At 48.0% G+C, this 23932-nt stretch overlaps 2 protein-coding genes across 3 annotated transcripts in view; one reads left to right on the forward strand and one right to left on the reverse strand.

The window, feature by feature from the left end:
* MASP1 (MBL associated serine protease 1) overlaps window positions 1–11218 on the forward strand; it is a 68091-nt gene extending 56873 nt beyond the window's left edge. The window contains exons 12-17 of one of the 2 annotated variants that reach the window (XM_019958299.2): window positions 2079–2192; window positions 3075–3260; window positions 5045–5112; window positions 7479–7578; window positions 8038–8263; window positions 9763–11218. In XM_019958299.2, the coding sequence (XP_019813858.1) occupies window positions 2079–2192; window positions 3075–3260; window positions 5045–5112; window positions 7479–7578; window positions 8038–8228 (659 nt within the window). In that variant the 3' untranslated portion in view covers window positions 8229–8263; window positions 9763–11218. Of the gene's footprint in view, window positions 1–2078; window positions 2193–3074; window positions 3261–5044; window positions 5113–7478; window positions 7579–8037 lie in introns of both variants that reach the window. The other variant, XM_019958293.2, reaches the window with a different exon arrangement.
* Window positions 11219–18158: 6940 nt separating this feature from the next.
* On the reverse strand, window positions 18159–22721 carry RTP1 (receptor transporter protein 1). Its single transcript, XM_019958327.2, has 2 exons — window positions 22114–22721; window positions 18159–20074 (listed from the first exon to the last, which is right to left on the reverse strand). Exons 1-2 carry the CDS (start codon window positions 22383–22385, stop codon window positions 19555–19557), a joined length of 792 nt encoding a protein of 263 aa, XP_019813886.1. The 5' UTR covers window positions 22386–22721; the 3' UTR covers window positions 18159–19554.
* Window positions 22722–23932: the final 1211 nt, after the last annotated feature.

A 23932-nucleotide genomic window follows, 5' to 3' on the forward strand; every position in this document is an offset into this window, starting at 1 on the left:
GGTAACCCAGCAGAGGGGCTGATCCTTATATTCCCACAAACACAAAGACAGGAGCTCTCACTCTCTGGAGCCTCCCAAAGGGTCACAGTGAGTGAGCACAGGTTAAAGGGGAGCCCAGTGGGGAGCAGGCAGGGGAGAGAACCAAGAATGAGAGGGGTTAGAAGGACAGAGACAAAAATAGCGTAAGAGGGCATGTCAGAGACCTAGAGAGGGGAGTGAAGGGAGACGAAGGGCGAAATGAAAGAAAACAAGTACAAACAGAGAAAGAGAAACTGGTAGGGCAGGAAATGAGAGATAGAGAATCATGAAAGGAGAAAAGCAGGGGGACCAGAGGAGAGGAAAGCATCAGAAAAGAAGCAGAGAGGGGAGGAGCAGACAGGGAGAGTGGACGAGAGCAAAGACACTTCTGATTTTGTTAGAATGTATTATATGTAAGAGAGATGGGTTAAGTACCCACTGTTTAAGGGTTAGACTCCTGTTCTGAAGCCTTGGGTGTTTCAGCTCAATGATGTTCAGTGCTCACTGTGTCTACTGCACGCTTGTTCCCACTTCCCTAACCTCAGCCAAGCTACAAGAGCTCTGCAAGGTATCCTCAGCCTTGCCCAGAGCCCTTCTCATCTGGAATCTCCTCCTCCTCCTGTTGTCTAGTTTTGTAGAGGGAAGGAAAGGCAGGAGAGGGCGTAAGAAACCGAGAAGAAGCTGAGGGACAGACAGAGGGAACCTGCCCGTTCAGTGCCCACTATGAAGCCTGTGCAGAGGGGTCCTGACTCAGGGACTCACTATCTGCAGAGCTGGGAGATGAAGCTATGTCTTGGTCTCATCATTGCTCTCCCCAGCCCTGTTCCATGGCAGGCTTCCTAATCTGGGTGCCTCATTCCACTTTATCCACTTGGAAAATTATCCAGGAGCCCCTGGCTGTAGACAGGGATCAAAAATACCACCAGGGGAAAGAGGATGGCCTGTGTAGGGCACTATCTGGAAGCCAGTAGCCGGAGCACATGGCTGCCCCTGAGAGAGTCAGGAACCTGCACAGAAAGGGACCTCTGCCCGCAACTCTGAACTCTGCTATGATACCCACACTCCAAAGCCCTGGTACCTTTCTTTCTGTTTGGCTCATCCCAGTATGTCTCTGGGCTCAGCTATTTACGGGTTTGTCACCTGATTCACCTTGGGGATGAACCAAGCCCTGATCCTATATTAAGCAAAGAGCAGGAATGTGTCCAGCAAGGGAAAAAGAGCCAAGATACAAGAGATGTGCTAGGCTGATCATCAGGAGACCCACGGTCAGCCCTGGTCCTGCCACCCACCTGCAGAGCTGCCCTAGACATCCCCGCTCCCCTCAGGCCTCAGAATCCATGTCTATAAAATGAGAGGTTTGGGTCAGAGCAGTGGTTCCCAGCCTTCGTGACAGCAGAACTTTGGGGGCACTTTTAAAGTGTGTTTGTACCTGGGCCTCACTCCACGACTTAGATGGTCTGGCTCAAGCCCAGACATTGTCTGGGGAGGATTTCTTTGTTTGTTTTTAATTCCCCACATGATTCTATTATAAATGTGTACTCACATTTGAGAAGAATCATGTGCAGCAATACTTTTCAAACTTTAATACGCCTAGAAGTTACTTGAAGTTCTTTTTAAGATTCTCAGATTTTACTACTGAGTACAGATTCTGATTCAGTAGACCTGTGTGGGGGCCTGAGAGTCTGCATTTCCAAGAAGCTCCCAGGTGAGGCTGAGGCCGCTAGTCCAGGGACCGCACCTTGAGCAGCAAGGCCCCAAGGGGCAACCGGTGAGCAAGACTATGGACGCCTTGGGCTGTCTGGAGCTTGCCAACCCCATGCATTTAAGGGAAACCTGGAATCGTTTTTAAAATGTTCAGTGTTGACCTAGGTTGGGGAAGTAGATGAAATCACAGATTCAACTCCTCATCTTCAGATTAAGATCAATGAGTTTCTGCCCTGGGGGCTGTGAAATGCAAGGGAGTAGGGTGCTGTGGAGAGGGGTCTGAAGCCCTCAGCTTGAGGTAGTGGGACGCAAGGTGGGGCCATGAGGACAGGGTGTGTTCACAATTCTGTTCTCAGGCTCCAAATGGATTGTGACTGCGGCTCACTGTCTCCATGAAGCGCCGGATTCAGAGGACGTAACTCTCCGTGATTTGGACTTGCTCAGCCCCTCTGCCTTCAAAATCATCATGGGTGAGTGTGGGCCAAGCTGATTCCTGAATCCAGCTGTGGTTCTGGGGATGGGGTGTATCTACTCACTCAGTCATCAGGGAGGGAGTCATTGGAAATGAAGGACAAGCCAGGACAGGAGTCCAGGGACCTGCCCAAGTCCTGGATCACAGTCGAAGCCCAAGGCAGTGATTCTTGAATGTTAGGACCATGAGCAGATCATTGAAGGTGAGGCCTTATATTTTATAATAAAGACTCCCATCTGGATAACTTCCAAAGATGTCTCAGACTTCTATGAATCCGTGGTTTCAAGTGATTCATACACAAACAATCCAAGCTTCCCTTCTCCTTTGTAAACTGGCTGATGGAGTTCAGTTCACCACATATTTATGTCCTGACATTATGTCAGATCTAAAGACACAAGTTCCTGCCCACAAGGACTGATAGTCTAATAAAGGAATAAAATATGAGCACAAAGCCCCCTAATAAAATGCAGGAAGCAGTAAGTTCTGTAGGAGAGGAACAGGGGGAGTTCATAGGGAAGAGATTCCTAACTGAAGCGTCTAACTCAAGAATCTCCGAGGTTTCACGGAGGAGGCAACACATTACCCGGGTACGGAAGGGTGACTATGGTTTGGACATATGGTAATGGGCCCTGGAATGAGTATTAATTACAAGGCGATGGGATCAGATCAGATTATGAAGAAAGATAGAGGTTCGAGCCCAGGACAATATGTGGGGAAAGGCAAATGGGGAGGGATGGCTTAAAACAGGTACGTGAAGGGCACTGTAAGGGTTAGGGCTGGAAGCATGGGCTGCATGGCAGGGGCTGGCAGGGAACAAGGTGGGACTTTATCCTCCAAGCTTCCTATGCCCTCATGTCTCACATGCCTTCTTCTTGCCCAGGCAAGCTTCGGAGGACCCAGTCAGATGAGAATGAACAGAGTCTCAGAGTCAAACAAGTCTTCTTCCATCCCCTGTATAACCCCAACACGTACGAGAATGATGTTGCTCTGTTGGAGCTGTCGAGGGGCCCGGTGCTAAATGACTTTGTGATGCCCATCTGTCTACCCCAGAGGCCACCGGAGGAAGGTACCGCACCCACCTGATTCCACCTCGGCAGAGCCTCCAGGGAGGCTTTTACTCCAGCGCTGGTCAGGCTTCAGTGCCAGCTGAGTCAGCTGACTGTGTCTGCCTGATTCCTCAGCCGCCTTCCCTAAAACAGCTAAGCCAAAACAAGTTTCAAGGCGGTGCACAAAAGCAGGCAGGCTTGGTCAGTATTTCAAGCAAGTATCCGTCAGGGTCCAGACAGGAAAACAGAAACCAGACTAGTTACTGTAACAAAAAGAATTTAATACAGGGTATTGGAGAGCTGGAGAAGTAAAGCGGGATGCTGAGATCAGAGAGAGAGCACTTGCAGGGAGGAACTGCCAGTCCTGGGGGTGGAGGAACAAAGGGAAGAGGTTGGAGTTACAGAGCCTGGAAGTTTAGGCAGGGGCTCTGTGAAGTAGGAACTCAGACTCTGCAGAAGAGGCCCTGTGCTGACGGTGCCGGGAAGCAACCGCCACTGCTGGGGGAGCCACCACTAGGGTGATGCCATCGGGAACAGCAGGGCTTCCTGGAACTGCCCCCTGTTTTCAGGAATGTTCCTGATAAAATGGATCTGCCATTCCAGAGTCTCATTCGCAGCATCACAAAGCAGAGTATAAAAGGGTACGCTGGAGCTGAGAGATAATGACTTAATCGCTAACACAGGCTCAACTCTCCAGGCTGCCATCTCCTAGCTGGACAACCTTGAAGAAGTTGCCTAACTTCAAGCCCCTTCCCTTTACACTAGGAATAATAAATACCCCATGGGTGGTTGTGATGTTTCAGTGAAATAATAATCAAACATATTCAGCATAGAGTGAGAGTCCAACTCAGGGAAGTTGGTTTTTGTTTCATCCTGTTCTAAATTCAGTGGTGCCATGTCACAGCTAACCTTCTTTAGTTCAACGAAGTTATTTTTTTAAAAATGACTGAATGGAATATGAGAAGTATTGAGGGGAAGTGAGCCCACAGGAAAGGCTCTGATGCATCAGATACCATGTGTCTGCCATGTACCACTTGATTTACATTAATTAATTTATGTGCTACTTATAAAAGCCTTGTGAAGTAGTATTGTAGTCCCATTTTCAGGTGAGAAAACTGAGGCTTGGCAAAGGGAAGTGCTTTACCCGAGGTTCAGCTTGTAAGAAGTAGATCTGGGGCTGGAATTCAGATCTTCCAACTTAAGGCCCAGAGCTGTTTTCAGTATCCAGGCTCTTTTCAAATGATGAAACAAGTAAGTGCTCTATCCGTGCCCAGCCCATGTTCACATTGCCTCAAGATTTGCCAACCTTACAGACTTCTAGAACATCAGAGCTAGGAGGGGTTTTAGAGGTACCGAGTCCGACCTCTTCGTTTTATGGATGAGAAAACTAAGGATCAGAAGGGGAGGGAGCACATCCTGTTGTGGGCTAGGCTGGACTTTGTATTTATTCAGTTATTGATTGAGCATCTACTCTGTGTCAGCCCTGCTGTAGGCATAAGGATACAGCCCTGAATAAGGCAGATGAGATTACTGCTCTCACGGAGCTGAGGTTCCAAGCTAGTTGGGAGTGGGAGAGAACAGACAACTAAACACATAAACCAGCTAACATCTCATAGAAACAAATGCCCAAACCACTGTCTCAGGTAAGCTCCAGCCCAAGTCTTCCTCCTCACCATGCTGGCATTTTCTCAGGGGGAACACTCAGTGTTTCCTCCACATGCAGGGGATGAGGGGGTTGCAAGGTGCCACCCTCAAAAAACCTGCAGACAGCCTGTCCGCTCTCACTGTGTCTTCTCTCCTCCAGGGGCCGTGGTCATCGTCAGTGGTTGGGGGAAGCAGTTCTTGCAAAGGTTCCCAGAGACCCTGATGGAGGTGAAGTTCAATATATACCCTTCAGAGGGTGACACTTGTGCCCCACATTGGGCATTTCTGAGCCCCAGTGTCTCTCAGGGGTTTGGAGGTTTGGACTGGGGATGAGTGAGACAGGTACGAAGGGACCAGACTCACCTTCAAAGTTAAGTGAGATTGAATCCCAACTAGTTTGATCTATTTGTTCTACATGTCATAAGACTCTAGTCTGTAAACATTGTTTAGTATTTCTGTAGCTTATTAAAAGCTCAATTTATGGAAACACTTCCAGAAAAACAGAAGGTTTGGACACCCTAAAAGGTGATCCATCTGTATACATCAGGAAGACTCACATAGCAGTAACCAAGAATGGGTCAAGGGATGGGCCCTGAGAGCCACAGTCGTTGCAGCAATGAACTTGACTATGGCATTTGAAAGTTTACATTTCTCATCATTTCAGAAAAGAACACTGAACCAGGAGTAAGAAGCCACACTTCCAAGTCCCAGCCCCTAGTAACCTACTGGGTGATCTTAAACAAGTCATCTTGCCTCTGGACTGCAGTGTCGTTTCTCAAGCTGCAAAGCCACCAGCAACACTAGATGTCCTCCAAGAGCTGTCTGGCTTGGACATTACCAGGTTCTACGAGAGCCACGGCTAGTTTCTAAACTGTTCAATGTACATTATTTTAACCACACTTTAAATTTTGGGGTTTGCAACAACCATTTACCCCTTCAATCATTCACTCTTGAGTATTTATTCAGTGCCTCTTCCCAGGGGGCATTAGTGGTAAAAAGCTCACCTGCCAATGCAGGAGACATAACAGACGTGGGTTCAATCCCTGGATTGGGATGATCCCCTGAAGAAGGAAATGACAACCGTGGAGAATTCCATGGACAGAAGAGCCTGGTGGGCTACAGTCCATGGGGTCGCAGAGTCAGACACGACTGACATTGTATTAACGACTTTGTATTGTATTAACTACTAAGTATGCAGGGGGATAAGAGGACAGATCTGGCCCCTTGTCTTCTTGGCTTATAGGGACAGACAGAAAGTATTCATCAGTGTGATCATCGGAATGAGGAAGAGGTGCAGGATGCTTCAGAATATATAACCAGGCTCTGACTTTGTCTTGGGAGTGCAGAAGGCCAGAGGAAGTGACAGTTAAGCGATGTAATGAGTGGTGGATAGAGGTTAGTCAGACACTCGATGGTTTGCTGAGGACAGGTGCTTATACCACCCTGCCTGGCTTCCTCTCCCCCACCTCTCTGGGAAGGCGATGCCTCAGAGGGACGTGGATACCTCTGGTACCCTCCCAGCAAGGGCCAATAGAATTTGTGCTTTGTGGGAGATGTGACTCATTCAGTTCTTGGTTTGGCTGAATGAGACTCATGCGATTCCTCTTTTTATTCTAGGCACCCACTCCAACATTTACCCTCAAGCTGAATCAAGGGCAATAAGAAACGCAATACCTTACCTTTATGTATCAATGCATCATCTCAATTCAAAATAACATTTCCTGAGTAGTGACCATGTTCCAAGCTATATAAGATAGAAATGTGCAACATACAGTCTGAGGGTATGGAAACTCAAACCATGGTGAGGGAGAACATAAGTGAAGTTTGCTGCAAGGTGAGCCTCACGAACCTCTATGTGAGTGTGTGTGTGGCTCAGTCATGTCTGACTCTTTGCGATCCCCACGGACTCCACTGTCCATGGAATTTTCCAGGCAAGAACACTGGAGTTGGTTGCCATTTCCTACTCCAGAGAATCTTCCCAACTCAGAGATTGAAACTGCATCTCTTGCGCCTCCTGCAGTGGCAGACAGATCCCTTATACTGCGCTGCCTGGGAAGCCCACACCACCCACTGTGTATGCAGGGTTTGTAGTTCACAGAGCATCTGCTCGTTCAACTCCTCTCTTCGTAACAACTCCATTTAATTAGCATGTCAAATATTATGATTCCCATTTTTCAGATGAGGAAACAGAGTCTCAGAAATCTGAAAAAACAGTGAAGGCTACATGTCCCACATCCCACAACCAGTAATGTTAAGGGTGGGGAAAAGAAGACTGCCCATAGGTTTTGCATATGCTAATGTGTTTGAAATAATGCATATGCTAAGCAAAATTATCTCCATTTGACAGATGAGAAAACTGAGGTCCAGAGGGGGCAAATGACATGTGCAAGGTCACACCGCAAGTTCATGACTAAGACTGTACCAGAACACAGACCTCCTGGTTCTGCGTTCAGTACCTGTACCAGAGGGCAGTTTCTGAGGCGAGGTCTAAGGCAGACCCAGGTTTGTCCAGGAAGGAGACAGAGCGGGGGATGGGGTGTCAGAAGAGCAGGGCTCAGCCAGGGTTGGGGACTGACAACGGTCTTGTGTTCCAGATCGAAATCCCAATTGTTGACCACCACATCTGTCGGGAGGCCTATGCTCCACTGAAGAAAAAAGTGACCAGAGACATGATCTGTGCTGGGGAGAAGGAAGGTGAGTCAAGACGCCTGCCTACAGCAGGGCGCCACCAGCCAGGGCGGGGCACCACGCCCAGCAAAGGCGGCCCTGCAGACCTTGGAGCTGGCAGGTTGAACAGCAGAGGAAGGGGAGGAACGAGGCTGGGGACGGGGAGGAAGATCATGAGAGGAAAGATTCCACTGGAGAAGTTACATCGGAGAAAAGTGTGCCAAGTAAGGGATTTCCATACTTCCCTTCTCCCAGCCCAGGTTTCCCCCTATGTAACCGAGAGTCCTGAACCTACGCTTTCTAAAATCACAGAGGTAGGAGGAGGCCTGACTACAACTCTCAGAGTCCAAGTTTCAGTCCAACGGTCTGCTGCGCCCCCTGGTGTCCAATTCTCTGAACTACATGTCAGTCGTAGGGAGAGGGAGGGCCCTCTGGATTTGGGTCTAAGGAAGGAGTCACGTTAACCCGGGTCACTTCTTCCTCTAGGGGGCAGGGATGCCTGTGCGGGTGACTCTGGAGGGCCCATGGTGACACTGGATACACAGAGAGGCCAGTGGTACCTGGTGGGCACGGTGTCCTGGGGCGTGGACTGCGGAAAGAAGGACCGCTACGGAGTGTATTCGTACATCTTCCACAACAAGGACTGGATCCGGAGGGTCACCGGCATGAGCAATTGAGTTCAGTTCCTCACCCTCTGCCTCACCTGCCCATGGTCAGTCAGCACCAGAGGATAATTATCTGATGCCAAACGGCCCTCACCCTACACGCACCTCATTCAGCCCACCTATTACTGGCCAATTAAGGGGGCATCTCAGCCATCTTCTCACTCTCCTTAAAGAAGCAGAGTAGCAGAGTGATCAGAACCCAGGTTGTATCGCCTACTAGCTTTGCAACACTGGACAGGTGACTTCACCTCTTTGAGCCTCAGTTTCTTCATCCCTGTGATGGAAATGGCCTACCTTACCTGCTCAGAAACATATGATGAAGATCAAATTTATTTCATAGCACTTAGCGACTTCACTTTCACCTTCCACTTTCACGCATTGGAGAAGGAAATGGCAACCCACTCCAGTGTTCTTGCCTGGAGAATCCCAGGGACGGCGGGGCCTGGTGGGCTGCCGTCTAAGGGGTCGCACAGAGTCGGACATGACTGACTCGACTTAGCAGCAGCAGCAGCAGCACAATGCAGGTATAAACTAAGTGCTGAATAAATGTGACTTAGTGGAAGGCCGGTGTGTCTACCAGGCACACTGCATTCGCTTATAAATCCTGGCTGGGGCTTAGGGTTGAGCAAGTGTGTACCTGTCCCCTCAACCTTGACCATAGCCTTCGCCTGCCCCCAAATGCGCTATGCTTCTTTGCTGCCACGCATTCCCCAACCCCAGTTCCCACCCCTCTCCATGAAAAGGTAAAAGAGACAGTCTGAGTCTCTGCAGGTCCCATAGTGATGCACTTATGACTGAGCTGGATACCGAACTGTGAGAGTGCCTGAGAGAAGCAGAGACAGGGAGAGGGGAGACTGGGAACCAGCTCGCCCCCAGCTCCCTGTGACTCTATGCAAGTCCCTTCCCCTCATCCCAACAAAGACCCTCCCAGTTCTGACAGTCAAGGATCCAACAAAGCCATTTCTCCCTGATGAGATGAGTTAAAGCCAAAATTACCAAAAGGTCAAAAAGGGCCAATAGAGCTTTGAAGTGAAAGTGTTAGTCGTTCAGTCATGTCCAACTCATCGTGACCCCATGTGCTCCAGGCAAGAATACTGGAGTGGGTAGCCATTGCCTTCTCCAGGGGATCTTCCTGACCCAGGAATTGAACCCAGGTCTCCTGCATTGCAGGCAGATTCTTTACCACTTGAGCCACCAGAACCCGTAGAGCTTTGATGCAGACCAAATCCTGCTGCTACTGCAACACCTACCCCGTGCACCACACCCTGGCTCCCCAGGATGTAGCCCAGGCAGAGTGCAAGCCTAGGGGCCTTTTCTTATTCCTAAGCAGAGCCTCTGTTCTAGGTGCCCACCTCCTTTTCTTCCTGGGAACCTGGCATGAGGTGGGCCCTGGGAGGCCAGACTCAGGCCCCTGTACTCTCGCTCCCTGTGTCCACAGCTGACCCCAAGCACCGTTCCCCTGGTTCCTCACCCCTGTTCCTCAGCCAGAACACCCCAGCCCTGCAGGTCATAAAATCTTCCCAAGCAGAATGCCTCTTCCCTTCAGGAGCCACCTTCTCTCTCAGGAAGATTCCAGGGTCCTCCTCCCCTCCAGAACTCTGAGATGTGAGCCCTTCAAGGGATCAGAAGCTCCAAGTCCTGTCTTCTGTTCTGTCTTCAATTCTGTTCCAAAATTGGTCTTCATGGGAGATTTCAGTTCTTGACCTGCACTGCATTCAAGGTCTCTTGCCGAAAGAAGATACTGGGAATGAGAACTTATGAACACTAAGCCCTAGGCTGACCACTCAGGGACAGCAATTTACAGCCAGTTTTTGATTCTCTGAGCAGGGCATTCTACCTCTCTGTGCCCTGCTGTTTGTTCTCTACAAAGAAGGCGGCCTTCATACTCAGTCCCACCAGACATTTGTCAAGCAAACTGGAGTTCTATTTTAGATACCAAAGAAGAATCACAATGCAAAGTTTTGGAACTACCTAAAGCATTCCAAACATCATGCCTGCTCATTTCACAGCACTGCCTGAGTGTCCCTCCCTGTGCCAGGCTGTCATGACTGCTATGGGTACCACCATGATGAAGGGAACATGATTCATACTTTCCAGGAGCTCCTGCACAAAGAACTGACACCTACACAAGTATCCACCATAACAGAATGAACCCTACTGCGTGCTATGTGTCAGAACAGCACAGATGTGAAAGAAAGGCCATTCCTGTATGCAGGCATTGGAGGAGGGGACACCAGGAAAGCATCTCAGAGGAGACGGTGTTGGAATTGGCCTTGAAGAAGGTGGGCATTTCTACAGGTAAGACAAAAGGAGGCCTTCTAGACACAACAATAAGAGCACATGTCCATTCTTCTCTCATAAAAATGACGTGTCCAGCAGACCAGTGCTCTGACTCTGGAATCAGAGTCAATATCTAGAAGAACTTTTCTCCTTAAATTCAGGCAATTCTGGGACTTGAAGCAGCCTCGAGATTTGTGTACAAATGCCAATTTCTGGCTGGATGAGTTTATCCTGTTTATTCCAATTGCAACTTCATCCTTATCTAAGGGATGTCTAGATGTGCTGCTGGACTTTACCTTACCCTTGATCTATGAGCATTTACTAGATATGCCAGCCCCTGCACTGCTGCTAAGGTCCAAGAAACCCAAATGTCTCACAGGGTTGTAGAAGCAGAGGGTTGGAGGGTCTGTTAGGACCATATTGTCTAACTCTATGACCTCATTCTTGAGCATATCTAAAGATATGACACTAGCTACCTCCAAATATAGCCAACTTCAACGTCAAAATGACTATCTCTTAGAGAGGTCTCTCTTCTATGCAACCACAATTCACCTCCCAGAGAATAGTTAGTATACCTAAAGCTAGGATTCTGTACCATGGAATGTTATTATTAGCAACACTGATCATGCCCAATTTCATCAGAAACAGAAACTGTTGCTCTACAACATGTGTAGCTGTAACTGCACATTTTTTCCAATAAACATCTGTATTGAGTCAAAGCATCCTATTTGGCTTGTATGTTTTTCATGGACTGATGGTTCTGGTGAGTTGCATTGTCATTTATCAACAGTTCTCTGTATCCAATTAGGATCCCTGTACCATGGAGAGAGAGAGAGAGATTATGATGGGAAAATCAAATCATTGATACCAAAGCACTTCTTAGGCTTCTCAGGTCAGTTCTGATGAAATACCTTATTCTTTTGTTCCTGTAAGTTATCAAAATATTCCAGGAAGACCATCTTTCAATATCCAAGTTACATTTCTTGATTCATCCACACCCAGAATAGAAAAAACATTTTTTTTTTTTTTTTTTTGGATCATGTGTTCAATTGTTTGGTTCAGAGACTATGGCACCAGGTTGATGAGTAGCCTATTCTGAATTAGAGTACGTACTTTCCTTCTGCAATGAATTAAACTTATTACCAGGTGACAGAATCAAAGAATCAGCACCACCAAGAAGTCCTTAAGTAAAGGTAAGCAAGAATCAGGGAAGGAAAATCTATAGCCTCTTGCAGCAGAAACAGTAGCCAATCTGGGTCTAGAGTGAGTCTTGAAATCAAGAGACTTAGGTTGTAATCCAAGCATTGGTTGACTTCTTTATTCACTTAATTTTCCCATCTACAAACTGGCAGAAAAATCTTTGCCCTACCCTTGTCTGAGGGTTGTGCTATCAGATGAATTAACATACAGGAAAAAAATTTGGAAACTAAATTAGATCAATATAAATAGTTCTATGGGAGATTATAACACTTTGGAGTATTTCCCAAGCTTGGGTCTTCAACTCAGGTCACACATCTGGTGGGAGGCAGAGGCGAGGCAGACACCCTCCTGCTCTGGCCCTAGATCCAGAACTACTCTGACTCAGCAGCAGCACCATCACTAAGACATTCCGCTTTAGTGTTTTCCTGGAAAGAACCGTGTTCTTTTACTTTGCAAACTGAAGAAGAAAGCATCCCAGTCTCTGAACCAAACAACTGAACAATGGACAATAGGATATGAAAAAGCAGGGAGATGAAAGGGTAGTGAACGGGGAAGACTGAGCGGCCCATTGTCCCTGGAGAGCCAGAGAAATCAGGAGAAAAAAGATCACCTTCAGGAAGTCCCGACTGGGATGCTTAGCGTGGTTTGGGGAATTTGAGGATTGTAGACCAAGGAGAGACGTGATCGGCTATATCTTTCAAAATCAAGTTTACTGCAGAGAGTAAACTGAGGGAGAAGAGCCTAAAGATAAGGAGACTCAATATGGCTTCTGAACAACAGGCGAGGGACCCCCTGGCCCTGAACAAGGGCAGGCTGAGGAGAGGGAGGAGAGGAACCCGCTTCCAGGGGCTCTGAGGACCTAGGGCTGGGCCCTGAGAAGCCTGTTTAGAGAGGTTCAAACGTCTGTTCATGTGTGAGAGTGAATAAGTAGAGAGCACAGAGGGGAAAGAGCAGAGGCCAAAACCCAAAGGCAGTCATCGTTTTCAGGTCCCTGGATGTTCTGTGACCCTCCGGCATCAGCGCGGTCTCCAGAAAGCAAGCCAGGGCATTCTCTGAACTTGAGAGAGAGAGACAAACAGAGCCTTTGTGGCCCCCTCCTGTGTCTGGTATGTGCTGACCTTTTTTCAAGAAGATAAGGAAAATGTTTTTTGTATGCAAAAACACAGGCTCTGTTCTCAGCAATGAGCCTCTGATCACAGGAAAAAGAGCCAGGACCCTGCCAGTATTTAGGCAAAGGCTCCATGGGAGGCCCCTGTGAGGAAGGGCGTTAGGACAATACAGTGCTCTGACGAGGGGAAGATGTGCCAAGCTGGGCCTGTGCCCAGGGCGAGCGTGCAGAATGGTGAACAGATTAGTGTGGGTGGGAACAGAACTCTTCCTCTAATATCCTCCAGTCCCAGGGGAAGACTCTGCAAAGTAACATGCCAATGGGCCAGCACCAAACAGAACAAGCCCCAGGCATACGAAAGGCACAGCAGAGATGCAGTGCAGGCCCGGGGCTCTCAGAAATGCTGACCTACTTTAACAGTGAGGATTCTCGCCTCCCCCGAGCTATTCATCCTATGCCACTATTCCATCTTGCCCATCTTCTGGCATTATCTGGTTTATTTAACCAGGCCCACTAAACACTCACATGTGGCCCAGACCTGTTGACGGGATCCCAGACAATGGAATCTTTCCAAAAACAACTCCCTTTGGTCTGAGTTTGTATGCCCAAGGCCCAAATCCATGTTGGCAGTCTAGGCCTCCCATTATGTCTTTTTATTTCAGGGCATTTCAACATTATGAAATGCTTTTAAAAAAAAGAAAAAAACAGAGACACAAATCTGTGTCCAGCTCAGACCTGCCGAAACAACACACCCCACACGGAGGACGTGGGCAGGATTCCAATCTGAGGAGTAAGTTGGTGCCACTGGGAGAGAAGGCACTTTAGACTCATGGGAAGAGCCCTGGACCCTGACCCTGAAGACTCGGGCTCCAGAGCCAGCTCTGCCGCCTGATAGTTCCAAAAACTCAAGTGGTTCATGCTCTCTGTTCAGTTTCCACTGTCTCTGAGGGTGTCTCCTTTCCAGCCTCTATACTCAGACAGCCCCGGGACTCAGTCTCTGGGCCTCCTTTCTGGACTCTCAACTCTCACTCCCTCAGGGATCTCATCTAATCTCATGACATTTAATATGGTGGGAATGCTAATGACTTGACCTGCGTCTCTAGCTTGGTCCTTGCCTCGGAACCATAGGTATGGATATTCACCTGCCTTGGCGTTTCTTGTGTTCAATATCCAACAGGATGCCTTCAGCATCTCAACCTTCATGTGTCCACAGTCAAGCTCCTGATATGGCCCCCACATCGGTTCCTCACACAGCCTTCCCGTCTCAGAAAGCAGTAACTCTACTCTTCCAGATGACCTGACCCAAAATCTTAGGGTGTCTTTGACTCCCCTTTCTCTTAGACCCCACATCTGAGTCATCGACAAACCCTCTCAGCTCTACCTTAAAATATAGCCAGACTCAATCCCAGTTGCTGCCACCCTGTTACAGGTCCCCACCCTGGAACAGGCCACTATCCCCTCTTTGCTGGATTGTTGCACCAGCCTCCTGGCTAATCTTTCCTTTTTCATTGTTATCCCTCTGTGGTCATTCTCAACACAGTGACAGTAAACTGAATTACATCACCCCACTGCTCAAACCCTCCAATGGCATCTTATCTTGTTTAAGTTAAAAATCGATGTCCTGATAATGACCTATATGGATTCTATGCTCTGAATCCATCACCCCATTCCCACTTAGTAATGGCTACTAAGCCTGAACTGCATTCCAGCCACGTTGGCCTCCTCATGGTTCAGCATTCCAGGCTGCTCCCACCTCTGGGCCTTCATATGCCCTTCCCCTTCCCCTTACAGTTTCTTCATCTTTTTTTTTCCAAATGTCACCTCTTAGTGAGACCTTCCCTAGCTACCTAATCTAAAACTGTAACTCTGTCCCCTGCCCTTCCTGTCCCCCTTGCCTCTTTGATTCTTCTTAGTCCTTTAACTAGTGTACCACACAGCCTACTTATACTGTTTTCTGTCTAGTTCCTCTACTCTCCATAAAGTCAGTGATTTAGTCACTTTGCTCTTCCATGTATCCCAGCACCTAGAACAATGACTGGCACATAATATATACTCAACAAACATTCATTGAGTGAATGAATCTTGAAAATACTGAGTATTTTATTATGTCCTCAAAATAAAATTATAGGCCTATTAAGATGGAAGTGAAGAAAAACTATTGGGCTTATTTTAGAAGAGAGAGAATAAGACACAGGCTGAAATTTCATCACTACCACACAAGTATTTGTATAAGGTGACACCTTTCAAAATAACTACCTTTCAAAATGTGAATACCTTTAAAGAGAGGTTGAGTCAAAGTAAGACATATAACAGTTTGCTGCCAGAAAGGAAAGGAAGATGCTATGGGCGTTCAGATAAGAAGGTCCAACTCCAAGCTGACCTAAGCAGACAGAAATCTTGGTGTAACAACTAGATGACCTATTAGAGGGATCAGGGTCAGGGCACCATCCCAAATGCCTGAGGACAAAATAAGGCTAAGCAGAAGTTTTTGAGTGATGTCAGAGCTAGTAGGGACTCTTCAGATCACCTTACCTTTTTACTTGATAAGTGAGGAAACTGAGAGCCAGGGAAGAGAAAAGACTAGGTCACCCAAGGTCAGCAGCCTAGATGCCTAGATAATGGCTAAGCCAGGGCTGAAACTCGGGTTTCCGGCTCTCAGGTCAATGAGTTTTCTATACCACCACCCACCCTCACAAGGTCCTGTCACAACAAAGCCATAAAATAGGCAGCTTTCATTCCCCTGACGCATGCAGCAGTACCCACGCAAACGCCGAAAACGTTCCCAAAGGACATTTCTTAGCTGGGAGTCCTACAGAGAACCAGAATGGGACTTGGAAAAGAACTAAATTCCTTCTTGGCTATTTCAGCCAATGGGAATGGAGCCCAGAAATCACTGGTGTTTTCTGTTTGGGGAGACTTTTTTAATAGCTATCTTTGAAGAATGAGGAGTGCTACCATGCTGCTGGAAAAATGAAGTCATTGCTTTGAGAGATATATGAGGAGAAGAAAAGAAATCATACTACATATATTAAAATAAACCAGTTTCCAACTCTTGGGCTGGGAAGTTAACTCTTGTTTTCCTAAATTATTTAGCAACATAACCAAAATCACAAAGAGGAAGAGCCCTTGAAGCCTCAAAGGGGAGGCTGCCAATTGAAAGGGAAAGGAGAAGAAAGATAAGGATGACTGTTTAATCTCATCAGAAAGAAGAGAATGAATATGGGGTTTGAATCTGGAATGTCGTAGATAATGTATTATTTATTCCTTATAATAGACATCCATGGCAAATCTATTATTCCCATTTTGATGAGGAGGAAAATGGGGCTCAAGGAGCTTAACTTATTGGCCCAAGGCCATGTCAAATACAAAGGCTGAGCACTGAAGAATTGATACCTTCTAACTGTGGTGCTAGAGAAAACTCTTGAGAGTCCCTTGGACAACAAGGGGATCAAATCAGTAAATCTTAAAGGAAATCAACACTGAATATTCATTGGAAGTACTGATGCTGAAGCTGAAGCTCCAATACTTTGGCCACCTGATGTGAAGAGCCGACTCACTGGAAAAGACCCTGATGCAGGAGGAGAAGGGGGCAACAGAGAATGAGATGATCAGATGGCATCATTGACTCAATGACATGAGTTTGAGCAAACTCCAGGAGATAGTGAAGGACAGAGAAGCCTGGCATCCTGCAGTCCGTGGTGTCAAACAAGGCTTAGCAGCTGGACAACAACAATACAGCTAGTAAGTAGCAGAACCAGGACTTAAGTGTTTCTTCCTCAGATTTCATGATCTTGCCTTACTCCAGAGTGTAACTTTGGTGCTTTCTCTAGGCTTCAGTTTCTTCTCCATAAAATAAGGGCACTTAATCAAGACACCTCTAATGTGTCTTATAGCTCTGACGGCCTATGGACTTACTAATGTTAGAAGTTGTCCTTAGTCGGTGATCTTCTGGAGCCCCCTCAAGAACCACAGGACTCTTGAGCCCCAAGAAGAGTGAGCTGATCCCCTGACCTGCTGAGTTTGAAGGAAGTGATCAAGGCAGCACTTCTTGCTGACCCTAACCAAGGATTGCAGCCTCTCCAACCCCAATTCAGTGTCTACAGTTCTCCTCCTGGCTTGAACATCAAGACAAATGCACAGAACCTCTACTGGGAGAGGCCTGGGATCCTGAAACATCCCTGAGGTGTGTATTTATAACACCTAGGGTACATCTAACAAGTTCATCATGTGGCATGTGGCCATGTTTGCAAAGAACTGTCCCTGAGAAGTCTTTGCTAAGACAAGGGCTAAGCTGTGAGCTAGTCTAGCAAGTATAAGGGACAATAAGGGAGACAGAGGAGGTGTTCATAGATTGTAGACATCTTCCTACAGAGCAGTAAGAAGCCTAATGCTTTAGCAAAGAGCTCTGGACTAAAACCAGGTGAGAGTTGGACTCCTTGCTCTGCCACTGCCTGACAGTGGAATCTGGAGTAACTTTGATCATGCTCTAGCATGCAGTATAGCTATAGACCAGTATTAAATAATTGCAACAAAGTTTGACAAGCATCTGGCAAGGGTGACAGAGATTAAAAAATGGAGACTCTCAGAGCAAGATGAAGCCATGGTCACAGGTGGACAGGCAGGAGCAGGGAGGTTTGAGGGAGGGTTAAGTTCCCAGCAGGGAGGGGTAGTGAGTAGGGAAACTGTGCCCAAATCCTAAAGAATCCAAGCGAGGTCATCAAGGAAGATCTCAGGGCTTATAATCATAAGTCTGGGTACAGAAGAAAACCTATTCCTCAGGTAGGCAGCATTACCCCAGGCAACTCAGGTGGGCCACCTGGGGGTCTGATTCTAATTCAGATCCTCAAGTGCCACCCAGGAAGTCTGATTCTATGGGTCTGAGGTAGTGGCTGAGCACTGACATTTCTCTAAAAGCTCTCCAGGATTTCTAAACGACAGCCGAGTTTGAGAATATCTGCTGTAAGCAGAGATCTCTGAGAGACAGAGCCCATCCCTTAGTGGCCACTGCATCAAGCCTGGCCAGACAGAAGGTGCTCAGGTATGCTTCCTGGATAAAGGAAAGAATACTGTGTACGTGAAGCAGAGGAAGTCACCAGCCAGTTATTAGAATCAGAGCAAGGCCGAGAATAAGACTGATCTTATGCTGAGTCCTCCCCTGAATGACTTGCCAAGGGCTGCCTGCATCCCTCCTGATTATGTACATGATTGGCCCTGACCTGGAAGCTGGAGCCAGATCAAGTTTATGTGAGGACCCCAGAAAGGGGAGAGAAGGGATCAGGTGTCCAACAGCCTATTACAGATCAAGGACACTGGTGAATCTCAAGCACACATTAATGACTACAAAGCCTGATTGAAGAAATCTCATCTTTATTAAAGTACCCTGCCTATATATAAATGGCCCTCCTCCTTCCACCACTACAGATGGTGGTGACTTTCTCTTAGAAAGGGGAGTGGTGAGGGAAGAAGAAGGAGTCTGTTATTAACAAAAGTGAGGTGAATGAGGACCATCAGAAATGAAGGTGGTTCCTGCTTCTTGCTCTCTGCCTCCCCCATACCTTATTCTATACCCCTACTGTCAGAAATCATCTCTCCCCCTCTCCAAACCATATTGCATCCCATTTGAAAACTATCAGGATTCTTGCACCGACCTATGCACTTCTCTATGGGCAAAACCCTTTGCATCTTTAATGCTCCCTCTCTTACTAATGAACCCCCAACCCTGTAGTTCTGGGTGCACTGCTGACTTTGGTGAGAGGAACCAAGCCTGGCCAGTATGGGAAAGTCTCTCAACAAACAGCCCAGGAAGCCAGGTCTCTTTTCCTGTATTCTGACCATCAGAACCGCTGAGAATCAGTTGCACTTGCTCCCTGAACTTTGCATACTCTTCACTATAATGGAGACACACTGATTTGTTTCCTAGGAATTTTGTGCTTTACTTCTAACACTCTACCTTCTAAACCCCTGCTAAATTCTCTGATGGTTCATATGCAGCAGGTGGGAAGCCAAGAGCTATGGGACTCCACCCTAATCCCATGACTTCCCTGAATGGAGGGAAGCTGGAAACTGGGAGTGTGACCCTGACATACCCAGGAAAAAAGGGCAGCCTAGTGCCCCCACCTCTCTCTCTCTCTCTTTGAGAGGAACCTCTGCTGTTTGTGTGGAGACAGAGCTCTGGAAGAGACTCATACACTAGGCAGAGGCTAATTTAAGGCCGAAGCTCCGGATGTGGGCGATAATGAGGGGAAGGGGTAGGGTGAACCAGAAAGCAAGGGTGAGCTCATCACTGGAAAGGCCCTTTAAGATCACCTAGTCCTGTAACTTTCAAACTTTTTAAAACCAGTTGGACCTTTTTCCATCCAAAACTCTTAAATAAAACTCCATCTAACATGGAGCTGCTCTGATTAAAGCAAGAGGAGGAAATAGGAGTTGGGGATGGGGATGGGAGGTAGGACCAGGGTGGGAAAGCCACTCTCTCAGTCTCCCTTCCAAATGCAAAAGTCCCTAAGGCACCATGCAGAGCATTGGGGCCCTGGGTCTCACTTTGAAAAGCCAATGATTAAACCCAAACCCTTAATTTTATAGATGGAAAAGCTGGGTGATTTGTGCAGGGTCCCTGTGGAGTCAGTGGTGGCACCAGCGCTAGAACTTAACCCCACTCCCAACCCAGGTCTCTCTTCACCCCCTCCCACCAGCTGGCTGGCCCCTCGGGCCTTGGGCCCCCAGCATCGCCCTGGGCCCAGCAAGGGAATCTTAGACGGAGCTGCGGAAGGAGAACTGCAGGTAGATGATCAGCAGCAGGACCGTGGCCCAAAACAAGCACCAGGGGATGGAGAAGAAATTGCAGCCAGAACCCTCCTCGGCCTGCGGCTTGGTGGGGCTGGGCGCCCGGGAGAAGGTATAGGTGGTCGCCTCCTCCTCCAGAAGCTTCTCGCTGGGCTTCCAGTGCACAATGCCCTCCTGGCAGGCCTCACAGAACTCGCCGCGGTGCCGCCGGGTATCTTGGCGGCTGGCCACGTGGATGCGGTACTGGCCGCCGCGCTCTCCGTAGCACTGCTCTCGCAGGCTGGTGATGAGATTGTCCACGAGGCATTCGATGTTCTCCTCCAGCATGCTCGACTCGTCCAGCCGCGCCGTGCCGCACTCATAGCACAGCTGCTTGAAGACGCGCATGCGCACCGAGCCCGCCCGCTGGGCGCGGTCCAGGTACATGTGGAAGAGGATGACCAAGTGGGGCGACTGCCAGGTGTGCCAGCACCAGGAACAGTGGAACCTGCGGGGACGAGGAGAGGAGAGGACAAAGTGGAGACGGTGGAAACAGATTGCAGGAAGGAGGTATGGGGCAGGAGGCAGAGCTGGGAGGTGGAGGCGGTGTGTTTACGCCTCCCTGAGTTCATTAGCTTTCCCCAGGTGACTGCTCAGCCCGCCCTCTTGTGGACTCTTCTAGGACCAGAGACCCCACCTCAGGATGCGCTTGGGATCCAGCAGTGCTCAGCCATCTCGGGGCCCTTCTCTGTGCCCTGCAGAAGCCTCAGTGCCCTCCATCTCAATGCCCAAGGGCTTTGCCTCTAGGAGAGTGGCCCTGGGCAGCTTTCCTCACATGGAAAACGTGCACATTGTATGAAAGGAGTTCTTCCTGCTCAAATATCCTTTGAGTCTGATAGCAGGGATGGCCCACATCACCTAGAAAACGCAAAATCCATCCACACGCTCTTACCTGTCAACACTGACTGTGAACAGGCTAGACCCAAATCAGGAGAAAATGACACCATTATCGCTTCTTAGCCTCTGGGCCAGTGCCAAGATTAATGTGTCTGAAGTCCTGGATATGGAGGCAATCTACACCCAGAGTGAGCTAACTGGAGCCAGCTGGGGCTCTCAGGCTGTCAGCTGGGTCCAGAGGAGACACCAGCCCTCCCCACTCAGCCCCACAAGCCCTGGGCCCTGTCAACGAGTGTCCAGTACTTTTGCATCTGTCCTGTCTGCTGGGTAAGGGGTTCCACATTTTCATTTTTTTATCTATTTTCTTTTACTCACATCCTTTGGGGACTGTTTCCCCTCTCTGAAACAAAACTACAAAACTTGGAATGGAAAATGTCAGAACTAGAGGGACCTTAGGAGTCACCTAGTTAGCCCTTTGTTTTACTCTGAGGCACAGAGAGTAAGGAAGCGGAACACACAGTGAGTTAGAGGCAGAGCTGGTATCCAACACATAACAGGTGCCCAGTAGATGTTTCTTGAATTAAACTGAGTGACTTGAACCAGGAAAAGTAGGAAGGAAGGCCTTGCTTCTGACCCCCAGGCTGCACCACTCAGCCTCCAAACCTTGTGCCCCAGCGGCAAGACTTTACATAATCTACCCATGGACAAGAGTGCTGGAAAGTCATCTTGGACATTATTGTAAGTACAAATCACTTAGGAACCTTGTTGAAATGCAGGTTCTGATTCAGTAGGTCTAGAATGGGACCCAAGATTCTGCATCTTTAACAAGTTCCAGGTGATGCCGATACTACTGTTCTCTCTTTCTTCCACCAAGTGGGGAAGGAGATCCAAGAAGGAAACTGGATTGTTCAAAGGCCATGAAGAGTAGAGCTAGTTTCCAACATACTTCATGTGTTCAGTATTTTATATTAAGTCAAGCTGAATTAAATAGATTGAAACTGAATTGGTCCAGGACCAGAACACAAATCTCTTGACCCACAAGCACGTCCCCCTTCTCTTGGCTTTCAACCTTTTTAAGAGGTTGAAAGTGAATGTCGCTTAGTCATGTCCTACAACTCTTTGTGACCCCCTGGACTATACAGTCCATGGAATTCTCTAGGCCAGAATACTGGAGTGGGTAGCCTTTTCTTTTTCCAGGGGATCTTCCCAACCCAGGGATCAAACCCAGGTCTCCTGAATTGCAGGCAGAGTCTTTACCAGCTGAGCCATAAGGGAAGCCCAAGAAGGGGGTGGGTAGCCTATCCCTTCTCCAGTGAATCCTCCCAACCCAGGAATCAAACCGGGGTCTCCTGCATTGCAGGTGGATTCTTTAAAACTGAGCTATCAAAGAGGTTATTAAATATAAAAATAGATAAAATATCAGCACTTAGAGCTATGACTCAGAGAGGGAAAGTTACCAGGTGCTCAGTGGAAGAACTGGGGTCAAACTCACATATCCCAACTCCCAGTTAGCTCCTCTTCCTCTGTCTCCCAGTCTACAGTGGCCTCACAGCAAAGCTGACCCTTAGCACATGGGTTCTCCACGTTTCTGTCTCTTCTGGAAAGGTATCCCCGGGGCTGCCTGCAGAGCCTGTTTCCTGGGCTACTTACCTGCCTGAAGCATGCAACTCCAGGTACTGCTTCCAGCCTGGAGCTAGCACATTGTGCTTGAGGTTGGGATCTATGATGAGGTCCCAGCTGTCCGCTGGCTTTGCCTCCTCCATCTTCTCATAGAAGATTTTCTTCCATTCATCTGTGGTCACACTTTTACACATGGTCTCGTCAGGGGCGAGGGAGGGCAAGCTCCACTTGAGTGAGAACACAGGGAGTGAGGGCAGGTGCAGGGCAGGGCAGCGCAGTCTCCACGGTCTAAAAATCCTCATCAGTAGAACCGGGAGGAAGCGGGACCCAGCTCCCTCCTTTGTCCGCAGTGGAACCTGTTTCCACGGCAACCAGGCAGGGAGCCAAGAGACAGAGGTTGAGAAGGAGGGAGTCTCTGAAGGGGTGTTTCAGGGCCCCAAACTGAGGCTGCGGAGGCAGAGTTTGTGAATCTAAGCGGCCTTAGACAGGGTGGGGGGCCTGAAAGGAGAGTGAGCTTCAGATGATCTCACTATGGCCTGCCAAGGGCATGCAGAGGCGAGGACCTGGGAAATGGCTCAGCTTTACCTTGCTGTCCCTGGAGGTATCATCAGCATCTGGCTGCTGTGGTAACCGTGATGCCTTTGGGAGCTAAAGAGAAATAAGGGATGGGAAGATGCAGACCTGTTAATAGATGCAGCAATAATAATAAACCCTTTCTCTGCACCCTCACCTGTCTTGCAACCAGCACTTTGCCATTTACAAAAACGATTGGAGGTCTCTTGACCCACAACTGTTATTGCCACTATACAGATCAGGAGACTGGGACTCACCTAGCATATAAATGGCAGAGCTCCTGGCAAAATCCAAGCTTTTGAGCCTGTACCAATCCATCAATTCATTTGTCAAACATACCCATGTGCCAGGCTCTGTGTATGCCAGACAGTTGTACCAGTAACCAGAATGCAACAGAATCTGTGCTGTGACAGCCATGTAGAAGAGCAGCCACCTGTGCACAAAGGTGGGACCATTGCATCAGCCTGGCAGACGCAGAAAAGATAATCTTCAACTTGTTTATAGAAGCGGAACATAATACCCATGGGGAAAACAACCTTTACTATTGGTGCCTCTTTGGCTAATCTTTAATACATTTTCCTTTATAAAAGTTATACAGGTTTTTTATAGAAAAATTGGAAAATATAGATCAAACAAGGCAAAGATAAGATTCTTCCTAATACCCGTGCTCAAGATAGTCACTGTTAATATTATGATGTGCACACCCTGCCTGTTATTTTTCTGTACATGTACAAGTGTATATATATGTGTGTGTGTGTGCATGTGTATGCATATATACACACATACATCATTAATATTATTCCATCTCAGAAGCTGCCTATATGCTGTTATATGGTTGAGCATAATTTATTCAGGAAACCCTCTTTGCAGGGGCATTAATTTTTCCCAACATTTCACAATTACACTCACTTCCTATTTGAATAAAGCTTATTGCTGAAGCTCACGGGCCTGCATTTCAGGCATGAGAGATGATGCTTCCTGCAGTTGGAAAACACACTTGTGGCTCTACTCCTGTAGAAGCTTGATGTGGCTAGAACATAAGCAGGCTCTTGCAACAGCATAACTTGTAGACCGCCTACAGATTCTGAAGCTTAAGGATGAAAAAGAAGGGCCTAAATCGCCTATGTGATACCCGAGACTGTCTTCCAAGTGATTCTTCTGCTTTTGCATGAATGCTTGATGCTTTGGCATCCTTTATTTTAGCCTCAGTTTATTCAGATAGGCAGTGGGATAATCACGAAGCAGTGTCTCTGGTGATTAAAAGCAGGAGCTCTGA

The sequence above is a fragment of the Bos indicus genome, chromosome 1, assembly GCF_029378745.1.
Source record: "Bos indicus isolate NIAB-ARS_2022 breed Sahiwal x Tharparkar chromosome 1, NIAB-ARS_B.indTharparkar_mat_pri_1.0, whole genome shotgun sequence".
Taxonomy (NCBI): domain Eukaryota; kingdom Metazoa; phylum Chordata; class Mammalia; order Artiodactyla; family Bovidae; genus Bos; species Bos indicus.